General features: G+C 34.8%; 2 protein-coding genes across 2 annotated transcripts; one reads left to right on the top strand and one right to left on the bottom strand.

Annotated features, from left to right (window-relative positions):
- Positions 1-5,001: 5,001 nt before the first annotated feature.
- Positions 5,002-8,953, top strand: LOC127789305 (actin-like). Its single transcript, XM_052318188.1, has 5 exons — positions 5,002-5,126; positions 6,025-6,097; positions 6,296-6,689; positions 6,990-7,603; positions 8,557-8,953. Exons 2-5 carry the CDS (start codon positions 6,038-6,040, stop codon positions 8,620-8,622), a joined length of 1,134 nt encoding a protein of 377 aa, XP_052174148.1. The 5' UTR covers positions 5,002-5,126; positions 6,025-6,037; the 3' UTR covers positions 8,623-8,953.
- A 2,154-nt stretch (positions 8,954-11,107) lies between these two features.
- LOC127788714 (probable protein phosphatase 2C 25) lies at positions 11,108-18,308 on the bottom strand. The gene is made up of 5 exons (XM_052317306.1): positions 17,355-18,308; positions 16,130-16,494; positions 13,419-13,655; positions 13,037-13,330; positions 11,108-11,685 (listed from the first exon to the last, which is right to left on the bottom strand). Exons 1-4 carry the CDS (start codon positions 17,653-17,655, stop codon positions 13,061-13,063), a joined length of 1,173 nt encoding a protein of 390 aa, XP_052173266.1. The 5' UTR covers positions 17,656-18,308; the 3' UTR covers positions 11,108-11,685; positions 13,037-13,060.
- Positions 18,309-19,650: the final 1,342 nt, after the last annotated feature.

The raw sequence follows: 19,650 nt of genomic DNA, 5'->3' as shown, positions 1-19,650 counted from the left end.
ATTGTTTAATGAATGAGATTTTAATATAATTTCTAAAATGTTAGTGGTATACGTTGTAATTTAGTGAAACTTAGGAGTAATTTACTCATTTAATAACATTAAATAAAATATTACATATACTCAATTATCATATAAAATCAAATAAATATAGTTTCAAAAAAATGCCAAATTGTCCCCAACTTTTCAATTTTGATCAATTTAACTCTTTAAACTTTATTTTTTTTCTCAAATTCACTCATTAAATTTTCAAAATTATTCACTATACCCCTGAAATTAAAAACGTATTATATTGATGTTATTATATATACATACAAAATTAAATAACAAAATTTAAAACACAAAACTATAAATAAAAACTAGTAAACACCTCTCATCGCAATTGATTGATTTCCTAAGAGAAATTATTTTATAACTTATATATAAGATTTTATTTTTCAAACATAGGAAAACGAAGGATCTTCGATACACAATTAGTCTTTGTTGTTAGACCGAGAGGTGTTATGGCACACACCAAGAGGGGGAGTGAATTGGTTATTTTAAAAACTTGATAGAACTTTAAAATCCTTTTGATGAAAAATTTGATGCAAATGAGGATTTTTGAAATGCTTGAAATAATAAATGAAATAAAAGCACAAACAAGATATGAACAGAAGAATTTATAGTGGTTCAGCTTAACCCAAACCTAATCCACTACCTTAGCTCCTTATTAAGGATTTTCAAAACAATCAACTATCAACCCCCTACTCAACCCGAGTAGGTCCTCTAGTCCTCGACTATGAAATTTATAAATCTCCCAATCAAATGGGCCATCTAGCTACACAAGCTAGAAAATACAAGAAATGTATAATTGGAGAGAATCTAAGAGATTAATCTCTTAGTTATAATGTCTCTAAAAAATGATACAAGGCTTAAATGAATGTATACAGATTAAGATCACAACCTTGAAGAGAGAAAATAGAAGCATAATGAATGTAAATAGAAACGAGTATAAAATGTAAGCTCAATTCAATTCGTTCCCGTCCATTAGCATTCTCTTGATCACCTTGATATGTATATATAAGCATTCAAAGAGTCTTGTCCAAAACTAGCCGTTATTGAGTCGTTGGAGAAAGATAAACTAGCCGTTAGAGATTGAAAAACTAGCTGTTATTGACTTTTAAGAAACAAACAGTCGACAGACAAAATAGCTTAGTCGAATATTTCTTCAAATAAAACTAGGCATAGTTGACAGATAAGAAAGTATACTCGACTATCTTCTAACACAAATTACTCATAGTCAACAAACACATTCACATAGTCGACAGATGCAAAAACATGAAGATTTTAAAAATCATATACAAACATAGTCAACAGAAGAAAAATCATAGTCGACTATCCTTACATGATAGTCGATAGAATAAAAAATAGTCAACAGAAGCTATATATAGTCGACAGATTATATAAGCATAGTCGACTATCCTTAGGCATAGTCGACAATACTTAAGCATATAGTCGATTATCCATTTGAAAATTTTGAACACTTAACTGATAATCATGAAGAAGCATACTTGATTGATACAAAACATCACAAGATATTTACATTTTACCTTCCATTTACTTTAATACATAAATGTAAATAAGAAAATACCCCCTATTTGGATTCAATAAAAATATCTAAAAAATCAAAATCCATAAGAATAAGAAAGTAGAATTTGAGTTTTAGTACAAATTTAGGATTTTGCGATTTTACCACTTCCAAGATATACATTTTTTATTTCTTGAAAAATTCGTTAAAAATAATTTTATCACTAATGAATGTTAGCTATTGAAATACTGGGAGTTAGTTTTATAAAAAAAATATATTTTCATGTTTGTCTCCTTATAAGGTGCTAACCTTCATGACTGAGAAAAATATGACTTTGAAATCTCGATACTTGAAATTCATTTGGTTTTCATTCTCACAAAGTAATATTTAATATTGAAATTGATTTATGTTGAAAACCACAATATTGATTCATGACTTAGGGATTAAATAAAATATTATTTTTCATCATCAAAACTAAGTATACAAAAGTAAAACAACATTTGTGACAAAATATCTTACAATTTCTATAAATTCATGGTTCATCTGCTTCTCGACTTAGGCGAAACGGATAGATAGTCGTTGGTCGAACCTCAATGCCTAACCTTTAACCTTTCGGATAGATACAGTTGATACAGAGTCTTGCATTAAGACAAAATCAAACCTACAATCTTGTAATATCTTAAGCTCCAAAATATATACAATTGAGTTTAGTTTTGTGACTTTTATGAAAATGTATGTATTGTTTTTTCAAGCCTAAATATTTGTTTATTTGTGGAATGCCAGAGGCAAATTTAAAGAGAATGCTCTTTCAAAAATATATATATATTTTTGTGATAATAGTTATTTAAAGGCTTGACAAATACATTATTTTATTATGTTCTTAACTTTAATCAAACATCAAATAGAAAAATTTAATGAATCGAACAAGAAACAAGAAATACCATCAGTTTTAGATAAGATTGCAATTAAACCGAACCGAATTGAGTATGAGCTCAAAGTCGAGTTTGGCTGAGTTTAGGCTTGACTCATTAGTTTTTAGGCTTGATGTTAGCTCATCAAAAGGTTGAGCTTGACACAACCTCGAGTAGTTGTTGGCAAGTCCTAGCTTGAGCTTGGGCTCAACAAGGTTCTAGCAAGCTTGAGCTTGAGCTCGAATTTGTCAGAATTATTTTTAAAAACCTAATAAGCAAATAATCAACAAATATAACTTTAAATCAAATTTGATAATTAACAAATATAACATCAACATAATAATTAACTAATTATAACTTCAAATTATATTACTATATTAATTTAAAGTTTGACAACTTTATATTAAATAATAAATTTATAAAATTATAAATAAATGTATTAATATATTTGTAAACAAGTTTGTTCGCGAACTTCTAATTGAGCATATTTATAAACCTCTAATCGAATCTATTAGTATTCATGAGTTTCAAATTGAACATATTCATGAGTTTTAACAAACCAAACTTCATTGAGCTCAAAATTTGCTCGTTTACAAATTCATTTTTAAAATTATACTTAAGTTCGACTTGTTTACACATGACGGATGAAATTGTATAGACTTTTATCGAAACAAACATCAATCTACTTGCAAATGACTTGACTCGTTTGCAACCTTAGTTCTAGATTTATGATTTCTTAAAACAATACAAGAAACAATAGTAAAATAAAAAATAAAAAATAAACAAACAAAAATTATGCATTTTGTTTAAAAATGTAATTATGAAAAAGTAATTATCATATTGTTTAATAAAGATAAAGTTAACTATTCTTAAATAAGTCATTGCACCTCGTTTTTTCAGCTACAAAATATTTTGATTGTTTTATAAATTGTTATAAAATACAATGCATTATCATCAAATAATATAAGCATTTTGTATTAAAAAAAAAGAAGGCGCAATAAAAATATATTGTCTAAACGAAAATCACATTTATTGCATCTAACCATCATGTTAAAAGCAAAGGTTAGAATTACTCTTTAAATTATTGAGTTTTTTTTTCATAAAATGCTTTCAAGAATATCATTTTTCAAGTCTCACTTAAATAATTTTTAATAAATTGAACTTTTTTTATATTAAAAGGGAATCTCTTTTCCAAGAATAATAACAAGTCTTGGAAGCCAACTAAGGTTTGCATCCCATAGTTGGAACAAAAGACTTTGTAGGAGAAAAGGGAAAGGACTTTTCATGGCCCATGGCCCTAAGGGTCCTTCAAAGTTGAGTTGTTAGAAATTGATTTTGACAACTATTATTGCCAACTACCCAAGTTGAAGGTGTAAATATTGCATAATAAAGGTAAATCGGTTAAAGAATTTACAAATTTTATGTAAGAATTGGACTCGATTAGGGTTAAACACTATCCATGAGGTCATATTGATTTAGATTTTATATTCATTTGGAGTTAAATTAATCATGATCAAGTTTGTGATGTTAAATTTACAATATAACTAAACCAACTAAATTAAATTCGAGTTGAATCTCACTTTGAAAATATAGATAGATATATATAATTCTTTCACTATCTCAATCAAATACCCGAATATACATATACAAATATTAATTTGGAATTGTAATTTTTGCGCGATTTTCTACTGTTCATGCTTTCGATTTCGACAGATGAGATAAATTATAGGTGGAGGCTTTGCCTGTACATGACAATGAATCGAACCCATGACCTATTGGTACGAATCTCATCTTATCATGACTTAATCACTTGATCTGTGTCTTGGGGGTAAAATATTAACTTAATCTTTAGCCTAACATTTTGAATCATTTTCATCGATGCACCGATGGTAACTAACCAAAGCATGAATCAAAACATTTTATAACATCATTTTTTATTTATTTTATTTATAAATATCGAGTCACATCAAGTCTCCAAACTGATGTTGTTGATATTATTCGAGTTTAAAAGATCAGACTCATAATTGAATTGCTTCGAGAGAAAAATCAAATAATTCATATGGGGTTAGTTCAATTATTAAATCTATTTATTGGGTTAATTTTTTTTTGTTGAGATTTAATTTTTTAAATTTAGTTGTAATGCAATTTAATTACATTTATTTACTTGTTCTATTACTTTCTTTATTGGGAATGATAGCCTACTAAAACGGGTAAGAATGCCACTTTTAAAGATTATGAATTTGACTAACACTAAATTCTCCCGCTTGCGATCATAAAGGAAGACTAAATTTACCTGAGAGAAACACTTGATCCGCTTATACCGCGCAAGCACCATGGAAAGGGTGTAATTGTTGTGGATAAACAAGGGTATATTTGTCATTGTCACTAAAGTGAAAGGAAATTGAGACAGCTATATCCACCATTCATATGATTCATCTGACGGGCCCCAAAAGCCCAAAAAAGATTGATTGAAAACCGACGGTCAGGATCTTAACAGACATGAATTTCTGATTCATTTGAACTGAATTTCATTTGAGGCAGTGTTTTTAAACACAAGAGGGCGGGCACCCCTCCGACAGGAAAGAAAGAGGCCATTTGGGATTGGGATTGGGAATACGGATTCAAGATCAACCAAGTTTAGGGTTCAAAAGGTATTCTATTCTTCTCTCTGAATCCGATCTCTCTTTGCTTATTCCAAAGTTATGTTGATCCGATCACATTCTCCTCCCAAAAAGTTTCAGAATTTGGTGATAAATTTGATTTCTGATGCATTGTTCTGTAAACAACACATGTTTTTTTCGGTTGTTTCTTTTATGGTTTTGCTAAACTCTGATGCACAGATCCGATTCCTTTGGATTATGATCAACATTCTTGGGGTTGATTGGGATTCTTGGAAATGTGGAGATTCTCTCTCTTTTTCCGTTCCTTGTCTCTTGAATCCGCGTCTTGTTTGTCAGGGTTCTAATCTAATTTTTTTTCCCCAGAATTTTTGGCTGTTATTGCTTGTAAATGAGCAGGAGAAACACTGACATTTTCGATACTATTATGTACATGTATTGATGAATCACGCATACGTGTTGATGGAAAGTACTGGATCTATTGGGGCGATGTGACTATATCAGCTATACCTGATATTATTAATGCAAAAACGGGCCATTAACCATGGTGTTTAACCAACTGGTTCTACATTTGGATTGTTGATCTGTCTAATTTTGCTTGTTCATTTGGAATTAAGATGTACATTTTATTTAATGCAAGCCTCATCTTAAACTGGCTCCTTAATTTATGAAATCTCTTCTCAGTCTCTAGTTTTCGTGTGTGTATACAATGGTTAATGTGAAAGGGTTAACAGGCAAAGATCAGACTCTCGAATAGAAGTTCTTACCTGTATGTTGAGCCATGGAATAACTGAAGAGCATAATGTAGAAACTAATAACTTTCATATCTTACTTGTGAGACAAAATATTCTGTCAACTACACAGAAATGCTTTTAGTCATTATGAAGGAATAGCTTGTTTGCATTTTAATCTGTTGTTTTTCTTTCTCCAGTACGCATTAGAAAATGGCAGAATCTGAGGATATTCAGCCCCTCGTCTGTGACAATGGGACTGGAATGGTCAAGGTAAACAATCCAAATCCAAATTTTGAAGATATGATCTTTCTGATCTCTATGAAAAATATTTGGTTTCATCGTCATGAACTTTGTAAGCTACCAAAAAAAAGAGAGAAAAACCCCACCAATATAAGTTGGTATTACTTGCCTTTCCATTATAATTAGAACCCATAGGCTGACTATTCATATGGATGTGTAACTTTTCAGGCTGGATTTGCTGGAGATGATGCTCCAAGGGCTGTATTTCCTAGTATTGTGGGTCGCCCTCGACACACCGGTGTGATGGTTGGCATGGGCCAGAAAGATGCCTATGTAGGAGATGAAGCTCAATCCAAGCGTGGTATCTTGACTTTGAAGTACCCGATTGAGCATGGAATTGTTAACAACTGGGACGACATGGAAAAAATTTGGCACCATACCTTCTACAATGAGCTCCGTGTGGCCCCAGAAGAGCACCCAGTTCTTCTCACAGAAGCTCCTCTCAACCCCAAGGCCAATCGTGAGAAAATGACCCAGATCATGTTTGAAACCTTCAACGCACCTGCCATGTATGTTGCTATACAGGCTGTTCTGTCCCTTTATGCCAGTGGTCGCACAACTGGTAAGCTATTCTCTTAATTAATCAGCGTTCTATCATGATACTGATCTGCGCTAAAAATCTGTCTAGAGTAAAAACTCCAAGTTTCCAGCAAAGGGTCTGAGAACCTTAATAAAATGCAAAGCTTGTTGGAGGAGTATTTTTGGTTCGGATTTGGTTATTCCTGCGCAGGAACTGACTTATCAGCTAGACTAATAGAATCAATAATTTCAAAAAAATTAAAAACCATTTCTAGAAAGCTTCTTCTGATCCGTGTCTCCATCTTCATAGTTGTTGGATGTGTTTCTCTTTCCTTCTTCATAGGTATTGTTCTGGACTCTGGGGATGGTGTCAGTCACACAGTACCCATTTACGAAGGCTATGCCCTGCCACATGCAATCCTGCGTCTTGACTTGGCAGGCCGTGATCTGACAGATGCCCTCATGAAAATCTTGACCGAGCGTGGTTACTCTTTTACCACCACTGCAGAGCGTGAAATTGTGAGGGACATGAAAGAGAAGCTAGCCTATATTGCTCTTGACTACGAACAAGAACTAGAAATGGCAAAGACCAGCTCAGCTGTGGAGAAGAGCTATGAGCTTCCTGATGGGCAGGTAATTACCATAGGGGCTGAGAGATTCCGCTGCCCGGAAGTCCTCTTCCAGCCGTCTATGATAGGGATGGAAGCTGCTGGCATACATGAAACCACATACAACTCGATAATGAAGTGTGATGTGGATATTAGGAAGGATTTATATGGCAATATTGTCCTCAGTGGTGGTACCACTATGTTCCCTGGAATTGCTGACAGGATGAGCAAGGAGATTACTGCATTGGCTCCAAGTAGCATGAAGATTAAGGTGGTTGCTCCACCTGAGAGGAAGTACAGTGTCTGGATTGGTGGCTCTATTTTGGCATCCCTAAGCACCTTCCAGCAGGTACTGTATCCATTTGCATTTTACATTCAATTTTTTTTTTTTAAATCTTTAAAGAATTAGTCGTCTGCTACTACAATACCATGAGTCCTTATCCAAAAATATTAATTGACCTCTTTAGGATTGAATCATGGCAAACTCCCTCCTTTTGATTCTTAGTATCCTTGTCAGGCTAGAAATCTATATCTAATCTTATCCCAATTAGTTTCAAAACACTTCCTAGCCCACGCCCACTTGATAGTGGTCTTGGGTTAGCTCTAATATCATCTGTAACACTATAGGTCCTCACTGACAAGTGCTAGCTAGCTAAAGGTGACCATTAGGTTCATAAAATCAAGTAACATAATCCAACTTTTCCAATAGACTAGCAAGGTGGAATGGAATTAGGACAAATACATGTTAGGGTATGATGTTGCAAGGGTCTTGGGACTCAGAATACCACATGCTGCACTCCTGCAAAGGCGGTGCTATAGTCCCTTGGAATAGGCTTTGATGGTCAAGTTAGTCCTTGGAATTTATGAGCGATCAGTAAGGCAGAATAACGAGAAGATTAATGGTGTAAGCTTGTTTTACCTCAATGAAGGATTAGGGCTTATATAGTCCTACTTGGGGAAGCACCGAGTGTGAATTCAAATGAGATTTTCTCCGTGATTCCGGGGGTACTCGGCCCCTCAATTTCGAACTATCCCAGAGGCCATTCTTTCTATAATCTGGGAGATCGTGACATGTGGCACCTTTCGATGGAGGCCACCTGTCACCATGTGAGATTGGCTTTCTGCAGAGTGAGAGGCAAAAAAAGGACCCCTCATCAGGGTACATAACGTTGAACCATTGTGTTATCGTAAAACTTGGGAAGTCACTTTGACTACTCAAGAAATGCTGGATTATGGTGCTATTGTGTTGAGGTTTTGATATACCTTCTAATGGAAGATACTGTTTTTCTTTCTTGAGTGCAGATGTGGATTTCGAAGGCAGAGTACGACGAATCTGGGCCATCGATTGTTCACAGGAAATGCTTCTAAATTGCAAGAAGGAAGAGGTTGATGATGTCTTCTTGATGACGAGATTTATGCATTTGGTATTACGGAGACGGTTCTCTGCAGAACGTGTTGCCTTTGATTTCCAATGTTTTTGGTTTTGGTATTCATTCTCTCTGTTCTTCATTTTCTTTACAAGGAAAAATGGGCATTGGTAGTGAAATCCCAAAATACTGATAATTCAATTTTTTTAATTGATATCTTTCTCTGAAGAGTTCTGTATTTGAAATGCTCTTATGATTTGGTTTGTAAAGGGGTCAAATGCAATAAGAATATGTCCTTTTATGTGAATATTTCTGTCCAAGCCCGCCCATGAGTCCTTGCTGTCTGTTATTTAAAGGGCTGCTTGTCTGTTATTTAAAGAATATGGACAATTTTCCTTGAACTTGCCCTTCAAAGAGACTTTGGTGGAACACATTATTAATTTTTCTCAATCATTTATAAGGTTTTAAGCCTAATTTAAGGAGTCAATCCTCCTGATTTTTAAATTAGAAAAATGAAAACATAAAAGATAATAGAGGGGTTCAATGTTCTACCCATTATTGAGACTCACCATCACTCAAGGGTGTCAAAATAAATAAACAAGTTGAATTTGGGCCAGGAGACCATCAGATTGTAATCTATTGACAGTTACATCACTGTTTTTTTTTTTAACTACGGGGAAAGGAAGGGAGAGGGGGAAAGAAATTCGCCACCGCCATTGAGAGGGAGAAAAATAGGGAGGTAAGTAAGAGTTTATAAAAGTATTTTAAGTATTTCAAAAAAAATATTAATGATGATTTACAAACGAATTTGATGATAAGATTATCATGTTTGAAATTTTTAGTAGAAAAGATGCTAGCTATAATTTCTAATTTTTGAAACTCAAACAGTGATCCCTTAAATGTATGTCTTTTGTGTAATTTATCTTATATATATTATATAATATATAAAAGGGTCAAATTTTATAGTGGTTTTGGATTTTGAAATTTTCTTTTTGTAGAAACAAATATATTACCATAACCCAAAGAATAAAGAATGATGTTATGTCTAATTAAAGAATTAAAGAAGATACCCAATGATTAAAAGTAAAAAACTTGAGAGATCCATTGATCATAGATAGTTTTTGGTCTGAATTCATTTCTCTTTTTAACACACACGGTCTACTTGCTCTATAACTCTAAGTCAATGAACAAGTTCGTCGCAAGTCAAATCTCGAAGACTTAACCCATTTAATAAATACAAACAATTGCATAATTCTACACAGAGACAGATTCAAACCCACAACCTCAAAAGTTAAACTTATTTTGTCAAAAATAACTTATTATGCTAATGGAGATAACCTTATCTCTAGACATTTTATTACTTTAATTAGAAAAATACCATTAAATGCTCAACCTATTTCCCCAGCACCATTATCACTAAAATAATGTTTGTTAATCAAGAAATAGACCCAAAAAAATGTAAAATATAAAAAATATTCTAAACAAAAATATTTTTTATTATGTTTATTAAATTTTCTAAAAAAAAGTCATATAACTTCATATCTTGAATTTTCAAAATAAATTTATCCATTTCTCTTTTCAAATAACTTACTTTTAATATATTAATGAGTTGAAGTCGCAACTTAGAAGTAGTATTATAAAAATGTTAATTAAAAAGCCAACTATAAATTTTACACTGATTAAATAATATTTTGAAAATTTAAAAGACTAAAGTAATATATTCAATACTTTATTTAAGTCTTCTAAAACTTTACATTATGTAGTGTTTCGAGTTAATGAAGGCATGTGTTTTAAACTGTCAGTAATATAAATATGTGTTTATGCTACGAGGGGTTCTAGTTCGTGAGAATTCGGCCTAAAGGAGAGAGAGAAAAAGGCAGCAGCTGTTGCTGCTTCTTTATCTGCATGATGACGACAACAATAGATGAAGACGACGACAACAATGGCGACAGGGGATAGCCACTATGGCTTCTGACGCGACTGCGTTGAAGAACACTAGCAAGGAAGACAAGGACATGGATTAAAATTTTCAGTTTGTTTGAGGGAACATGTCTTTTTTCATCAAGTTTAAAGCTCCAAAAAGCTAAAAAACCGTTTAACAACCACTTCCACTAATTTCAAAAAGCTAAAAAAACAGCTTTAAAGCTAGTGTTGACCAACTTTTAAACCTAGCTAAACACCCTCTTTAAGTGTCATGACAAAAATGTGCAGGGGGAGGGCCATTCTAGCACTGCACAGTAGGAGGAAGATGAGTTACAATACAAGCATAATGGAAAAGGAACAAAAGCAGCTAAATCACTTGGATGATGCATAGCATTTAACTTCTAGTAAAGGCACTTACTCTATATATATATATAGAGTAACCAATGTTCCTGTTCAATTTGAATTCGCTTCTGATTTTGCTTGCTCCTGCATATCTTGTAGGAGTTCATACCAATTACACTTTGTGCTTGGTCTGAAATAACAATGGTCCGTCAAGCCAATACTAGAGAAAAAATGATTGCACTAAAAATGCATGACAATCCAATTAGTTTCACCTAAATGCTCTCGCCACCGGCTGTCAGTTCTCTTCCCTGTGGCTGACAAGAGTCATGCAGATGAAATAGATACAAGCATCATAGGAGAAGTCCAAGCAAGAGCATCACTTGGGCTGCTCCACATGTTATGTGACAATACTATTGTCTCCCAATAGTCAAAAAGGGAGAGATTTAGTCATATTGTACGAAAAATTGAATCTGACATTTATGTCATACACTGTCACTTGCATTGTTCTCAACAAGGATTTATTCAATTTCTTACCCTAAAGCAGATTTGAGCCAAGGAAAATATTACTAACCGTTGTTGCATGTCCCAAAGATAACACAACTCTCACCCGGAAAACACATATTTTGACCTTTACCACGGTGGCTTTGGTCCTTTCTGAAGTCTAGTCATACTTCCTCCATTACCGCATCACATCCCATCTTACAAAAGACGACCTGAGAAACCATGCCACACCGGGACTGGTGCTTTGAGAATGCCTTGCAAGACTGCAGATTAAGCTTTGCACACATACTTTTCTCATCTGTGGAAGGAAGAATGAGAGATTTTGTGATTATATTGCTGAAATTAACTGTAGAACCCACCAGTGTGCTTGATTTAATTATAAAACAAGCAGGTAGGAGGTAGCTGTAGGAAGCAACTGATGAAGCGCATATAAAAATTTAACAAATGTCTGGTGCTATGCTGTCTTATTTGAAGATAACAATGGGTAATTGCATGAAATGTATCCCTAGATGGCACAATCCAGTCTATGTGATGTGCGGGCTTTTACTCATTTCATATACAAATTTAAAGATAAGCGCATGTTAGAATCATCAGTGTCCATAATTTCAACTTTATCCAAGCAATGTATAGCAAAAGCAACAAATGGAAATTTGCAGTTTACATGAATCAAAAATGGCTTTTAAATGGTTAGCGATTTGCACAAGCCAATTGGATACACTGATATTAGTCATTAAACTTGAGAGAAATCTAACAAAAAATACAAAACACAAAAAAATATAAACGGACAAAACTCATGCTCACTGAGCAATGGACTGCAAATGCGTACTTTTACAACAAACCTAAGAAGGGGGCAAAGGTTCATTGTAAGGTCATTATATCCCATGACATGTTAAAGGGTGTGTGACTAGGTTTTCTTTGGTCTTTTTCACCCTGTTTTGCTACAAATTTCTCTTTTTCATCCACTTTGCCCCATAGGTGCTTCAATCAATTTTCTTTTCATATGTCCAAATCATTTTAATCATGATTCCTGCATCTAATCTAAAATAAACATCCCAACAGTTGAAGTGGTGTCTATTGCAATTAAGATGCAGGAATCATGATCAAATTTATTACATATGATTACATTTCTTAAAAAATAAATTTATCTTCCCTTATTTATTTATTTTTTTATAGAGATTATTACAGAAACTGATTCATGTAGCCAGCCCCATTTAGTAAGACTAACGTTGTGATGATGTTTTTGTTTTTGCTGCATTATTTATTTTTTGTGGCCAAGGGTGGTCAGAATGTTTTGTTTGTCTACATTTGTACAGTTTTGCATTATTTACTTCTACCCAGGTTGTAGAAGCCCCTGGTTTGTTGCCCATTCCTTGTGTTTGCAGAGATAAGGCAGCATTTTGTTTTATATGCTTATTTATTTATTAAAAAGAGAAAAAGTTCACAAGCATATGTTATAGAACATCCCTCCCCCATACAAGGATGTGCCCAAAAAAAAAAAAAAAGTCTATACATGATTATCATAAAAAAAATGCATATTAAAATGTAAGAAAGCAATTGACAAATGTAGCTTACCATAAAAGAAGAAGGGGTAAAACAAATGTCATGAAAATAAAAAGATTGCTCAGTGTAGGTTATCTTAGCAAACTAACCAATTCAAGTGATTAATTCCCCCTTCAAGTAACAGATTTCACATGCGCATCCATCCCTTGCAGAATGTTGAAATTTGATGGCCCAGCAGTGTCAGTGAACCCTCTTATTGATACTTCTGGCACAGGAATCTTTTTTCCCAGCATGTCATGGTCTATAAAGATGACAATGACTGTGATATCATCATGGAAGAACCGTCTGACCCCCTTTTCAATCTTCTTAAGATCATCATACCTCATCTCTCTTTTCCTAGCTGCCTCATTCAGAGCTGATTTAAGCAGTCTTTTAGCAACGCCCTAACATGTCAAGGAGTAATTCAATCACATGATTTCCTAAATATATAGGAGTATAACACTTAGAGAATGTGAGAGAGGACAGACATACTGTTCTAGGGCTATTGTAAACGATTTCAGCTGCCTGTTGATTAGTCAAGTGTTCCCAAAGTCCATCAGATGCAAATATAATAAATTTGTCATTTGGCTGTATTACTCTCGAATAAATTGACGGTTCAGCCGTCAGAACTGGACGACGTATAGGTTCAGGGAGGTGAAACCGCGGGAATGATGGATCAAGAGAGAATTCTGGTCTCTTCAAATATGCATCTCCTATAGATCTAGAAACCTAATAGGAAAGTGTCCATGTACATAAAACAGGAATAAACAAAATAAGCAAAATAATAACTGTTACTATTGCAAGCAAAAAGATCTGCTCGGTGAAGACAGAACAGTGACTGTACAGTTATCCATATCATATCATAGCCTTAAATGCCTTTAAAACAGCCAGCTTTGAGTTCGCAACATCTCTCGTCAAAAAATTCATCACGTCATAGTCCAACATTTCCCTAGAACTAGTACTTTGTAGCAACATAAACTTGATTCTAACCATCAATGATTTCAAATTTAGAATGATTCCATTTGACGTGGATATGCAATCAATATTTCAAAACCTTAATCTGGCAATATCAATAAAGCTAGCAGCTGCTCCAATTGAGAAAGGTGGGAGGATTAGATTATTGCGACAAACAAGATCAAGATGCCATGCATTTAAGGTCTATAGATTCCAACCTAATTGTAATAATTTGTATAATCTTCTTGAGGATGGGTCTTACTTCTCCTAGCAGGATTAAATATGAGAAGCACACAAGTTATACTCCAACTAAGAGCAATTTGAGCGAAGAACCTACAGTTTTGGCAAGCAAGTCTTACTCAACGTATTGAAATCCCACAAAAGAGCTTCAGTAGTTCTGAAACCTTTTGTAGATACAACTTCATAACACTCTAGAGTCATAAAGACTTTTGTCAAGTTGTAGCCAACTATGCATTACATTCCAAACTCCTATTAAGGAATTAAAGTGTGTCAAGACTTCAGAAAGTATAAAGATATGGGAAAAGGAAGAGGGCAAGATTCACATCAAGACTGAGAAATTATAGAAAACATTTCAAATCATTCCAAAGAAGGATTGAGAAACTAAGAACTTGGCTTCCAGTTCGAAAATTTCCTAATACTCAAATATGTTTAGAGGCTTCTTGAAACTGTTATTTCGTGCTCATCAAGAAAAGATGGAAAATACAGTGATGTACTGCTATAATTCATTTAATTTTAGGGAAAATTGCCCCACACCTGTGTTTTGGTCCTTTTGCTCAGATACACCTCTTGTGGTTTGTTTTTCATCCTGGAGGGTCATATAGTTTACTTTTTCTGGTCGGACACCCCCTCTCTTAGTTTTGGCACAGATGGTGCTAGCTAAAATCTAATTAGGTTAAGATTAAGAAACCTTCTCATAATCCCTACCTCTAATTAAAAAAATAAAAAAAGGAAGGAAGAAGATGCAGTGGTTGCTGGCAGTTCAATGGGTTCTTTGACCACCATTGAAGCTGGGTTCCAGCAATGGAACCCAGAGATCCCAAGAATATTTTGGGAATACACCACACTAAAGGTTTCACTTTCAGTAATCACAAAAAATTGGCATGTGAATATTTGCATTGTTTTTCTTTGATCTCCTTGTTTGGATAGGTTTTCCTTTGGTGTGAATAGAGTCTTTGTTTATTCTATCCCTGGGATCAAAATAAACAGAATACAAGTACTAGATCAGGTTGATCTACAGAGAGTTTCAAGACACAGACACAAACGAGCAGCATCACTATCCAACAGTGAAACCAGACCCAGACACTGGAAAAGCCAAGGCCACTAACCAACACAAGGGCCTTGCTGTTCACATCCAACCTCAACGGACAAGTACGGTTCAGGTACTTGCCAGTTGAGAAGATCTGTTGCTGCTATAGCCCGCTGATATATATGCCGGCTATCACAGTCCAGGTCGTCAAGAACTGATATCACCACAACAGTTGCAGAAGAAAGGAGAATTTTTCTGGCATCAACATTGTCGATTCATCTTTCATCTTCATCCCTACACGCCCCCCCCGCCCTCCAAAGCCCTAATTTCTTTTTCTATCTTTTCTTCCCTGGCAGTGGCTTTCAGCAAACCCATAGCCCAGTGAGGTTCCACCTCAGGGTCCCAGTGATAGAACCCAACAATAGAGAACCCACCACTGGAACCCAGTGATGGGTTCTCCCAAAGTCCTAGGAATATGTCACTATCATGCCAAAAACTAACCTGTCACTCTTCTCCAATCTAAAAACAAGAAACTGAAAAACTCATCCAAACTCTTAAAATAGCCCTCCACACACCAACCCTACGAGGGAACATTACTGCACAACTCCTCCAACTCCACCATTGCTCCCATACTTGAAAGCAATTATTGCCCTCCACAGACTATCCAGTTCTAGCGTGAACCTCACAACCACTTTCCCAAGAGAGCCTTATTAAACAGACCTACACTTTTTAACCTCTAAACAGCCACCACTTCTTGGGATACAAACCTGCTCCCACTCTTAATTAACGTATCTTTCTATATATACCCTTCGCAAAGAAAAGTAGCCAATAATGGAAATATTTTGAAAAGAAGATACTTGGCACGATGAAGAAATAATTTTGGTCAATTAACGCCATTCCATAGTATAGATACACACATGCATTAGAACTCACCAAAACAAAAATGGATATGCAATCTTCAGAGTGAAATAATTACACAAACCTGAATGATCCCTTTGATACGCCACACTCCATGCTTCAAAACAACGATATGTGAATCCTCTGGATGCAAAGTCCTAAGCTCTCGCCTAACTTCCTCCATGCTGGCATTATGATCTCTGGTCAATTGCTCAGCAATAATTTTATTTGATCTACCCAGATAGCCTATAACAGCTCTGGAATCACCCAGATTAGCAACATACAATGTCCCCTTCCAGATTACTCCAACCAGGCAACAAGACCCAATGGCAGCTATTAGTGGTTTTATTCCACATGATCGGCGCACGAGAGAGAGAAATCCATCTTCAGTAGCAGAAAAAGCACTCCTCAGAGTGTCTTCAGATATTGTTTTGTTTTGCTGAACAAGCCCTACGAAAGTACAAATATAAGACCATCCTTAACAATAGAAGCCCACCAATGACACTATGAGGTAGCTAAGTAAATAGCAGAAATCAATAATCACATTGCAACGGTTCATAGTTGACAGAAAATGACAAGAATAGCTAGCCCAAAAATGAATTGACAAAGAAAACAATGTTCTGTCGTATGAGTTTAAAGGTTGAGGTAAAATCAGACCAACAATTCACTGGATTGATAAAATTCATGTTAGAAATCAAAATGAATTGAAAAATTAAGTTAGCATGCATAGACATATCAAATGGATGCCTTTGAGCACAGCTCTGTTCCATAATAACCTGAGCGTTTTGTCTCAAAATTATGTAGACATAGCATCAATATCTCCAGTTTAAATGTTTCAAATAGTGTATCCAACTTGGGTCTTGAGTTACATACCAATCTCCTACAATGGTATCGCATGAAGATAGTAATCCCGCTACTAGATCTAGGAAAATGAATAGAACCACATATTTGACTAGAAACTCTCAACATCACTGTGACTATGGAACAATAAAGCCTTATGTACAAAACCCTGGGATAAGATAATCCCTGAAAGAAACTTGCTCCAAAATCGAATTAAACGAAGTATGATCTGGGGGAAAAAAAAAGGACAAATTGGAACTGAATTAATAGCCTTTAGTTCAATGATGTAAAAACAAACCCATCAACTTTCCCTGGATAAGCACACAATTAAACAGATCACAGAGCAACAATCATTCACAAACAACAACACACAAAGCCTTTACCCCACTAAGAGCAACAATCATTCGCATTAACAGAAAATAGTAAACAGGATAAAAGTAAAGGAGAACTTTAAAAAAATAAGAGTTTACTGATGAGATGAAGAAATAGGTTATCAGAGATGAAGCGGGAAGCTTCAGCGCCGCCATGGCCGTCATAGACTCCGACGAAGGTGCCGTCGCGGCCAGTCTCCACCTGGCTGTGATCCTCGATAATCTCATTGGCCTGAACCACGGCGTAGGAGAACTCGCCATAGGAGTGCTTCTCAAGGTCTCTGCACCAGATAAGAGCATCTCCATCGGCAGAATCAAGATCTTCATCCTTGTTCATACGGGCATATCGCCGGACCGGTCGCCAACACGCTGATGCCATACTTTTCAGCCACGAGAACATCCCTCATTTCCCTCCTCAACAGAACCCTGTGAGTCTCAAGACCCGGAAACAGAGCCCGATAAACAATTTCGATCAAGCAGACCAAGCGCTTTCTTCTTCCCCCTCCAAAAAGAGGAAGCTGATTTCAGTAGTCGACCAGTGGCGCATCACCAGGCATTAGTTGATTTGGAATTCAGGGCCAAACCAACAAGCAACTGATCAAATAGAAAGTAGAGATTTGATTCTCACTCAACAAAACGAAACCCTACGGAGTTCAAGACCCGAATAGAGAGAGAAAGAGAGAGAGAGAGCCCAAGAGCAAGAAAAAGAAAAAGAAAAAAACGAACGATCAATGGAGTGCTGATAGGTCAAGTTGAGGTGCAATTCAGGAGCAAAACCCCACCAAGAATGAAGACGGCGCGTAATGATTTGATTCTTTTATTTCGAGAACAGGAAGAAGACACTGATGCAATGATTGATCACTGTTGTCGAGGGTGGAAACACAGTTGAATTTTCAATGAAGTGAGGGATCACTCGAGTTCAGAGATTCGATCAAAAACCGAGTGAATATTTATCCGGCGATAGAGAGGTGGAAGGGAAGCTTAGAGAGAGAGAGGGAGAGAGAGCGAAGGGTTCCAGTAATTTGGGAAATTACAGGGCGATCGAATATAAAGAGAGAGAGGGAGGGAGAGGGAGGGAGGGTCAGCGATCTGTTTGGGAAAATGCATTGTGTTTATGAATCTACGGTGAAAGGGGGAAGTTGGACGAAGCGTGTGACCAAACACATCGTTAGTGAATTTTCTGTGCAACGTCGTTAAATGTCCTAATTGCCCCAGTTGATCTGTTTAAACTACCAAAAATACCCACAGATGCACCCACGGCCATAACCCAACGATTAAGAGTGAACACACGCTGGTTTCAAAGTGCCTTAACTTAGTTGTCATATGGTCGATGAAAGGTCTCGGGTTCTGTGATTAATTTTTTCTGCATAAATTTTGGAGATAAATTGTGGGAGACCCTTTAAGACGAGGAATTTCATATTTTGATCCCAAAAAATATATCTACAGACAATAATAATAATTATGTCGTCATTCATTCCTATTATTCGGTCTTATTTTTCGAATAATATGTAGATATTCTATTTTTAGCATTCGATGTTCATTTTTTTTTAAATTTTATTAATTCGAGAAGAGACCGGCAAAATCAATAGGTATTTATATTTCGGACAGTAGCTTTAAAATAAAAATTTTAAATTAAAAATAGTTGTCGACTAAATTTTAAATTAGAAAAATTTGTTTTCCCAATAGGTAAGATTATATCATTCTTTTAATGAACAAGTAAAATAGCTTTTCTTTTTAACTCCTTTATCAATTTATTTATTCCAAATAAAATAGGAATTGAATGGATATATTGGCAAGTTTTTTGACTTTAAATTACTATAGTTACTTAGCTGACGATTTATCTTTAATTAAAATCTTCGATATAAACTAAGATATAAAATCTCATAAAGATAAAAAGATCATACAAAAATCTCAATATAGGCTGGGGAGCCAACTATATAAATTATAAGATAAGATTCATATTTTTGTCTATATATTTTTATATTTTTTTTATTTGATTATCTAAAATTTTCGTTGTTTCGATTACACCTCTATATCTGTATTTTCAAATCAATATGCATGTATTCTATATTATCATTTTGCATGTGTCTAGTGATATGATTTGAGAGGTATTTGTAAACAAGGCATTATAAGTTATTTGTTTATCTTTTAAATCATAATTAATTTATTATTATTATTATTATTATTTTTAAAAAGGGACCCAAAAGGTAGTTTAGTAGTCTACATGGGTTGAGGTGTTTGGACAATTTAAGCTATATTCCAAAAGTTAATGTACTCTCATGTATCAAAAAAACAAAAAGTTCATGACTTAAAAAATCATTAAAATGTGAAAAGATATAAGCAATAATTACTCCGACTATAAACAAAGAAAGATTTTAGCAACAAAATCTCCTCA

This window comes from Diospyros lotus, chromosome 13, assembly GCF_014633365.1.
Source record: "Diospyros lotus cultivar Yz01 chromosome 13, ASM1463336v1, whole genome shotgun sequence".
NCBI lineage: Eukaryota > Viridiplantae > Streptophyta > Magnoliopsida > Ericales > Ebenaceae > Diospyros > Diospyros lotus.
The sequence above is the reverse complement of the archived record's forward strand: the minus strand, read 5'-3'. Positions and strand labels throughout refer to the sequence as shown.